We start from the raw sequence: 9,274 nt of genomic DNA on the forward strand, positions 1-9,274 counted from the left end.
GGGGACAGCACAGTTCCCTGTGGTGCTCCTGTGCTGCTGACCACTGTGTCAGACGTGATGTCCTTCAGCCTGACAAGTTTGTTTATAGTTTTTTATAAATATATCACACAAATATTAAATATATCAGACGTTTAATCGAATCCAAATAACTGAAAGATTCCTGTGAAGCTGGGCTGAAAAAGTCAAACATGAGCGCTTTAACCATTAAATCTGCTGTTTGTATCTGCAGGGCTACCGAGGCCTCTCAGGCAACAAGGTGAGTGACCGAGGTCTGCTGACACTGCTGCATTTACTGGAGAAGTGACAGTTTATCATAGATTGAGCAGTGAGACGTAACAGCTGATTCTACTCCAACGCTGCAGGGGGACGACGGGGAGGATGGACTGAACGCCATCGATGGAGAGCAGGTATGAACATCTGTGACTGAGGCCTTCTGATCAGTGACGCGTTGCTAACACCGTTACTTTTTCACTAACTAGTAATCTGACTAATAATGATTTCTATTGTTAAAACAAGAAAATTATTATTTTTCAACACACAAACGGTTGAAGCTGTCTTCAGCTTCCCGGGAGCTGATGAGGTGGCTCTTCTGTCTTGAAGCCAGAGGGGGGTTTGGTTTCCCTGATGTATAAATCCTGGCACAGCGCGCACTCCCTTACTCTGTGTCGGGCACCTGCAGGCCAGTGGACACACTGGTTTGAGTCAAGGAGGCCCTGGAGTGGCTAACATTAGCCTCAGCTAATGTTAGCTAATGTAGCTAATGACTAACATCAGCTAACATTAGCTAATGTTAGCTAATGTAGCTAATGGGTAACATCAGCTAATGTTAGCCACTAACATTAGCTAATGTTAGCTAATGTAGCTAATGGCTAACAACAGCTAATGTTAGCCACTAAGATTAGCTAATGTTAGCTAATGTAGCTAATGGCTAACATCAGCTAATGTTAGCCACTAACATTAGCTGAGGCTAATATTGTAATGATTTTTCTCCTCTTTGTGAAACAGAATGTAGCCTGACAAACATCTGGGCTGAGGACAATGTCCCACTGCTGACTGAGGCCTTTGTTCCTTGTGCTGTGTTAACACACACCTGAACACAGCTGTGACAGACATGCTGACACCTGCTGATGAGCAGTGAATTTATCATCACCTGGCTCCTGCTGTTCGATATAGTCATTTGAATGCAACTGTGGATTACATTATACATATAAGTTTAAATTAGATAAATGAATTATTACATATGAAAATTATTCTTTATATTTACGTTTACACATGCTGTATTATCCTAGTGATTTACAAATCATAGTAGGAGAGTATGATGGTTTATGTCACGTGACTGTGGAAGAAGAAGAGATGACGCGTTCTTCTGGTTTTGTTTGCAGGGAGAGCCGGGACTCGGTGGACTGAAAGCAGACCGAGGACCTCCGGGAAACCCAGTAAACAAAAACCACTCAAAGTTTCTTTGCTTCGTGCTGCATCAGCTCTGATCGTTGTTACCTAATGAAACGATTGATCCATTTTACTGTTATTGTTTCTGTTTTCGTTTTTTTAAATGTGTTTTGACTTCAGCTCATAAAAATGAAGCTGTGAGCTGTTGACCTCTGACCTCTGGGTAGGTTGATTGACAGGCTGAAATATCATCTTTAGGGCATCCCGGGGACAGGAGGCGAGAAGGGGCTGAAAGGACAGAAGGGACTGAGAGGAGACCCGGTGAGTTTCGGTGCTTTCATTTCAGAAAGGTCGGCAGTCACATGAACTTTTTTTCCTAATTATTTAATATGTGAGAGGAGGAGGGGGACGAGGAAGAGGAGGAGGCAGGTCAAGTTCAGGTCGATCAGACTGCTAAAGCAAAATAAACCTTTCATATTTCAGGTTTTTTGTTTTTACAAAGAAAACCTGTTTCAACAGCCTGAATATGAACAATGTCCTGAAATAATGACTCTTTAGTTTCTGCACATATTTTTATGATACAAAGATTATGGTGAAGATATTTGATCGTGTAGTTTGTCTGTGCCCGTCTGATCTGTCTAACAAATACAAATAAGCTGGGATTTATCGAGAGCTTTTCCAGCCTGGTGTGATCACACACTACATTCACTCATAAAACACTTTATTTACAACAATAATCCACAAACGTCGTGCTGCCATAAAAACCCTCTTTCTTCTGTCGGAAAACCCGACAGCTGATCGCAGCTGGGAAACAGCTGGAAGCTCCACTTCAAGAACTGAACACTGTTTTTGTCTGACAGGGCACCCCGGGTGTCGACAACAACAGACCAGGACCCAAAGGAGACCCCGGCAGCCCAGGGAGACCAGTAAGACACGTCCACATCTTTATGTAAAAGCTGAACGTTAGCCGCCATGATGCCACTAGTTTACCGTAAATTATCTACAGAGACTAAAGCTGATTTTCTTATCAGGCTGTAAACGTTTTTAATATGGACTGCCTCTAAAATAGCACTTGAATGCTCAAAGCACTTCGTACAACATGCCTCATTCACCCATTCACACAAGCACTTTTTCACTCTCTAACATTCACCCTCTGGCGATGCATCAGGGAGCAGCTCGGGTTAGTATGTTGCCCAAACCTCCAGTTAGTAGATGACCTGATCTACCTCCTGATCTACAGCCAACACGAGTGTCTATGGAGACTGACTCACTGCTGCCTCCTCTGGGCATCAGAGGAACTGTGCGTTTTTGATACTAAAGTATTTGTTGGGTTTCAGGGGATGCAGAGCCTGTTGTTCACCGAGGATAGGTTTCCAGTCTGTCCCAGAGAGACACACTGTCATTCACACTCATACTCACACTTCATACCTTCAGAATCACAAGTTAACCTAACGAGCATGCCTTCGGACTGTGGAAGTGAGCTGGAGGACGCGGGGCGAGCATGTGACACCCTGTCACTTTCTTTTCAGAAGAGAGGATGCCATTGGATCAGACAGTCAGTTCTGTTCTTAGCTGACAGGAGTGCGTGGTGTGGTCTTCTGCTGCAGTACACATCTGCTTCAAGTTTAATGTGTTGTGGATTTAGAGACGTTTCCTCTGACCTCTGACATCAGTGAGGTCGTTTCTCTCAGAGATCTGCTGTTAACGCTGCATGTTGTCTTTTCAGAGCTTCCTCTGTAAATGATTGTGTGCAAAGTCCCGACAGATGAGCAGAATAGTCAGACCAACCCGTCCTGTACCAACAACCATGCCACATATACACCTATATGCATTCATTTGGTGCCACGTGATTGGCTGATCAGATATGTGGCCAGTGATTGAACATGAATGTGAAGCCAATACAGAAGCATCTTAACCTGGTCAGCAGGGGGCGAGTCCCCTGGTCTGATTGGATAGAAGTCTATGACAAAAGGAGCGCTGAACACTCTTTGGTGGATTTATGGTTCCAGTTGCTAATTTAAAGTGTTTCTGAATAAAATGTGATTAATTTTACTTTTAAATCAATAAGCCCACCTGATGTACATCACAAATGAGTGAAGACTATATGAGCTGGTCCTGAGTAGCTCACTCAGGATACAACGACCAAAATGTTGAAATTACCAACCAGTGACTGACGCCATGCAGCCCTGACCTTCTCTGGTGTACCTTCTGAGGAAAGCCAGGCCAAATGGTCACAATATATAATTATAATATTTTGACCAAAGTATATAATTCTGTGGATGGACGGGCAGAAGGACAGATGGCTGGATGCAGTTATCAGAATGTTTTTTAATCCACAGGGTGATCCTGGTCCAGACGGGTACGGGGGTGACAGTGGACTAGATGGAAACCCGGTGAGATTTCTCAGAAAAATCGTTCTTCTGTTTCTCTCTAAGAGGAGCTGTTTTCATGAAGAGCAGTGATCCTCACACAGAGACTCGGGTAGGAAGGTGCTGCTCTGTGCTGCAGAAAGACTTCAGCATGATGATGGTGACATTTTTTTCTTGTGCAGGGTCGTAATGGAAGAAGAGGTCCCAGTGGTGAGAAGGTAGAAGACGATATGAAGCAACATCAGGATTATACCGTATATCTGTGACTGTACACAGACGTCTGACTCTGTTTGCAGGGGTCACCTGGTGAGAAAGGAAATCGAGGCCCTCCCGGTATCCCAGGTGCTGCTGGGCCACAGGTGAGAGTCCGGTTCTGTCGTGACGGTCTGCTTTGTGATTGGACGCACGGCAGGTTGACCTTAATTGTGAGACCGAACATATTTAACTCAGAAAAGACGCGACTGCCTCTGCTGTAGTTTAACCCCTCCTCCCCGCACTCAGCCTTCCTCTCGCATCGCTGCTCTTACTATGAATGTTGTGGGAACGCTGACGGTCATTCAGAGTGGGAACACCCTCTGGTCAAGTCCTCAGTTCTGATAAAAAGAGTGATGAAACATGCAGCCAGAATTATGCCAGAAGCTTATCGACAGTGAAGAACTTTGAGACATTTAGCCAAATATTAGTATGTTTGTTTATATTTGAGCCTGTGTGGATTAGAGAAAATCCATTGGTGCACGCTAGTGCTGGGCTCTATCATACCGTTCACGGTGATACCGGTGTAATGTTGGGCAACGATAAGAAAATGAAATATGGCGATAGAATATGGGTAAAACGCGCATGTGCAGTGCCTTTGTTTACATGCGCACATGGCGGCGACGCAGAATGAGAAGAGCGAAAGCGGATCGTTGAATGAAACGATGAACCTGAACTGGTTTGTAAAAATGCTGCAGCTTCACTGGTGTGGAACTGGTTTAGCTTTCGTCCGTCAGATACACAACAAAGCACTATTTTTGGTAGCGCATGCTAGCGGGCCGTCGTTATTACCGTGTTGTTTGGAAAATACGGCGCACTTAAAATCAATCCTTTGATTTTTCTGAAAGTCGACAGAGCCCCTTATAATCCCGTGTGCCTTATGTATGAACTCTGGTTGTGTTTACTGACCTGGAAACGATTTTATGTGCACGGCGCTCGAAAATCTGTCAGATGTTTCAGTACGACTTTGCTGAGCTACGAAGCCGCACCGCTTGATGGATTGTCGGAGCATTACGGCTATCGTAGGCGGAGCCTCGCGGAGTGATACGTACTGTGCTTCAACATAATGTTACCGTATTGTGTGTGTTTAACCTCTTTTTAAGTGTTGTGGATATTATACATGGTTATGCTGAGGATATGTCGGCCAGTTTCCACTGGAAACGCCTTTTGGTTAAACTGTCAGCGAGGAATTTGCTCTGTTACATTTTTATATAACTTTAATGCATTAAATGTTTATATACAGTGGGGCAAAAAAGTATTTAGTCAGCCACCGATTGTGCAAGTTCCCCCACCTAAAATGATGACAGAGGTCAGTAATTTGCACCAGAGGTACACTTCAACTGTGAGAGACAGAATGTGAAAAAATCCATGAATCCACATGGTAGGATTTGTAAAGAATTTATTCGTAAATCAGGGTGGAAAATAAGTATTTGGTCAATAACAAAAATACAACTCAATACTTTGTAACATAACCTTTGTTGGCAATAACAGAGGTCAAACGTTTACTATAGGTCTTTACCAGGTTTGCACACACAGTAGCTGGTATTTTGGCCCATTCCTCCATGCAGATCTTCTCGAGAGCAGTGATGTTTTGGGGCTGTCGCCGAGCAACACGGACTTTCAACTCCCGCCACAGATTTTCTATGGGGTTGAGGTCTGGAGACTGGCTAGGCCACTCCAGGACTTTCAAATGCTTCTTACGGAGCCACTCCTTTGTTGCCCGGGCGGTGTGTTTTGGATCATTGTCATGTTGGAAGACCCAGCCTCGTTTCATCTTCAAAGTTCTCACTGATGGAAGGAGGTTTTGGCTCAAAATCTCACGATACATGGCCCCATTCATTCTGTCCTTAACACGGATCAGTCGTCCTGTCCCCTTGGCAGAAAAACAGCCCCATAGCATGATGTTTCCACCCCCATGCTTCACAGTAGGTATGGTGTTCTTGGGATGCAACTCAGTATTCTTCTTCCTCCAAACACGACGAGTTGAGTTTATACCAAAAAGTTCTACTTTGGTTTCATCTGACCACATGACATTCTCCCAATCCTCTGCTGTATCATCCATGTGCTCTCTGGCAAACTTCAGACGGGCCTGGACATGCACTGGCTTCAGCAGCGGAACACGTCTGGCACTGCGGGATTTGATTCCCTGCCGTTGTAGTGTGTTACTGATGGTGACCTTTGTTACTTTGGTCCCAGCTCTCTGCAGGTCATTCACCAGGTCCCCCCGTGTGGTTCTGGGATCTTTGCTCACCGTTCTCATGATCATTTTGACCCCACGGGATGAGATCTTGCGTGGAGCCCCAGATCGAGGGAGATTATCAGTGGTCTTGTATGTCTTCCATTTTCTGATGATTGCTCCCACAGTTGATTTTTTCACACCAAGCTGCTTGCCTATTGTAGATTCACTCTTCCCAGTCTGGTGCAGGTCTACAATACTTTTCCTGGTGTCCTTCGAAAGCTCTTTGGTCTTGGCCATGGCGGAGTTTGGAGTCTGACTGTTTGAGGCTGTGGACAGGTGTCTTTTATACAGATGATGAGTTCAAACAGGTGCCATTCATACAGGTAACGAGTGGGGGACAGAAAAGCTTCTTACAGAAGACGTTACAGGTCTGTGAGAGCCAGAGATTTTCCTTGTTTGAGGTGACCAAATACTTATTTTCCACCCTGATTTACGAATAAATTCTTTACAAATCCTACCATGTGGATTCATGGATTTTTTTTTCACATTCTGTCTCTCACAGTTGAAGTGTACCTCTGGTGCAAATTACTGACCTCTGTCATCATTTTAAGTGGGGGAACTTGCACAATCGGTGGCTGACTAAATACTTTTTTGCCCCACTGTATTTAATGAGATACACTGCTGTTAAGTGAAAATACATTGAATGGGTTTTTTGTTTTGTTTTTTTGCACTAATAAAGTTAATTCTTCTTTGGCTCTCGGAGGAGGCGGACGCACTTTTTCTCCTCTCCCTTATCTTCCCTGCTTATGTCCTTGTCTAGTCTCGTGGTTTTTTTGTATTTTCCCTGGAACATTCTCTCACAGTCTGTTCTCTAAAACCTAAAAGAGGAATTATGGATTGGATCAACTGGTCCCTAAATGCAATTGACACCCCTTTCTCAACGAGAAGTTTGGGCTCGGGTGAGCCTGAGTGCTGAAGATATCTACCTATTCGGAACCATGGTAACAGGGTTCTGGCTGATCGGAGCTGGCTTGGCCCTGACTTATCGAAGAATAAAGAAAGTGGAACTGGCTGTTCAAACCCCCCAAGGCTGCCCGCTGGGATTGAAACGATGGGAGAGGTTTGTGTATTGTATGTACGGTCGGCAAGGTCTGTCATCTCGGTTGTGGGCAAAAGACCTGCAACTGACACATAAAGGCTATCTCATCTCATCTCTCATCTCAATTTGTCTCGTGTCAATTATATCGTCAGTTATATCGTTATTGCAAATTTTCAAATGCATATGGTGATAAATATTTTTGGTCATATCGCCCTGCTCTAATGCACACTCTCTACGATCGTTGCACACTGGAAAAGGTTTAAAGAAATCATTAAAAATCCAAAATGACCTGAAATTCATGCCCGTGATGAACATCTGACCACAACTGTATGTAACCACTACGCATCATGTTCAAGTCGCTGGGCCTGTAAAGGGATCTCCACTGCGTTGTAAGACCCCTCAATATGTTGGAACTAATAAGCTGTTTCAAATATTGAAGTCTCAACTGTTCAAGAGCCGTGATTCAGAGCCAGGCTAACAGAGTTTACAGCTGAGGCAGTAAACTATAAATGTTCTCCCGCAGGCTGCATCTGGTTGAATTTAGCATTAAATTCCTGAAGGATCATTGACAGTAACTGTACACATTATTCCTTAGAAGTTTTGTTTTAGTTGAATAGGCAGAAATCCCCACAGGACTCGAGAGGTGCCAGTTTAGTCTGTGTTTTTGCATCACTCCGGTTACACTTTGGCTTTCGCTCAGCTGGATTTGGCAGATTTGTGCTGGATTTGGCCCATGGACAGACTTCCAGAGAAATTCAGTGGAACTATTCATGAATTCCTTTTTTCTCTGTCAAACCACAAAGACAGATAGGATGCAGTTGCAGCTCTGCTTGGTATTAGTTAGCAACTTAAGAAAAGCTGTTTCTCATTTAGGGGAGTATATTTGTGAACACATGTTGTATAACAGTCTCATGGGCAGTGTTCACGTCGACAGAAAGTGATATTCTCCGTCTGCACATTCAGGCCGCCGTACGTTCATGTGATGAGCTAAAGCATTAGGAGGTATCACACAGACACAAATAAGCTCACTGTTGATCTGAAATGTGGCCAAAGTCAGATCGTACTTCCCCAAAACATGACTGCACTGATCCACACCATGACTGTTTTCTCAAAGCAACATATGAAATCCTGCACTCTTTAAGACGAGAGCGGCTGTGACGATGTGTGAATGTCCTGCTGTCACGCTAACACAGTGTTTCTGTTTCTTTTGTTCTCTTTGCTATTGTTTAGTTTCCTCGTTCTTCCAGGTGTAATCATTTATACTTCCTGTTGGTTTGGTTTGTTCCCTCCCTGGTTAGTCTGTCACGTCTCTCGTATAAGTTCTGTCTCTGGGTTTCATTCATCTGTTTTCCTTCCTCCCACCTCATTATGTTTCATCTCTCCCCCATTCCCCGTGTGTTTCCACCGTTTGCCTTTGCCCATTGTTGCATCGTCCCCCCTTTTCCTTGCTCTTAGTTGCTTGTTCCTCACTTTCTCAGTTGTCTAGTTTCACGTCTGAGTTACGTTTTTTTGTATTTGGTGTTTTGCCTGCCTTAGTTAATTCTTTTGAGTTTTGAGTCCTGCGTTGGCTCCTCCCTCTTCCTGGCACACAGTGCTTAAATGACACCAACCAAATTCTTAAGGCAGGTGTTCCACGCCATTTGGTCAGGGACACACAAAATTATTCCAGGTGAATTACTTAGCCTCCGGCCCTGGTGACTGAAAAACATCTGGTCTTTCCATAAGCTGTGTCCCACAACCTAGGCCGCATCCTTCGGAGGCCGCATCCTTCGGAGGCCGCATCCTTCGGAGGCCGCATCCTTCGGGTTGTCACACAGCTGAATAACCATCAAACAGAAACTGATTAAATAGACGTGTGAGATGATAGAGAATTGACTCCAGTATCCTGTTATATATACAGTGGGGCAAAAAAGTATTTAGTCAGCCACCGATTGTGCAAGTTCCCCCACCTAAAATGATGACAGAGGTCAGTAATTTGCACCAGAG

The 9,274-nt window shown here is 44.3% G+C and overlaps 1 protein-coding gene across 2 annotated transcripts in view; it reads left to right on the plus strand.

The window, feature by feature from the left end:
- Positions 1-9,274, plus strand: part of LOC102296724 (collagen alpha-6(VI) chain) — a 50,927-nt gene that overhangs the window by 24,523 nt on the left and 17,130 nt on the right. For both annotated transcript variants that reach the window (XM_042225961.1, XM_042225962.1), the window contains exons 16-23: positions 230-256; positions 363-407; positions 1,383-1,436; positions 1,648-1,710; positions 2,250-2,315; positions 3,729-3,782; positions 3,941-3,976; positions 4,055-4,117. In XM_042225961.1, the coding sequence (XP_042081895.1) occupies positions 230-256; positions 363-407; positions 1,383-1,436; positions 1,648-1,710; positions 2,250-2,315; positions 3,729-3,782; positions 3,941-3,976; positions 4,055-4,117 (408 nt within the window). The remainder of the gene's footprint in view (positions 1-229; positions 257-362; positions 408-1,382; positions 1,437-1,647; positions 1,711-2,249; positions 2,316-3,728; positions 3,783-3,940; positions 3,977-4,054; positions 4,118-9,274) is intronic.

This window comes from Haplochromis burtoni, unplaced genomic scaffold (genome assembly GCF_018398535.1).
Source record: "Haplochromis burtoni strain Fernald_Lab_line unplaced genomic scaffold, NCSU_Asbu1 Contig_190, whole genome shotgun sequence".
NCBI lineage: Eukaryota > Metazoa > Chordata > Actinopteri > Cichliformes > Cichlidae > Haplochromis > Haplochromis burtoni.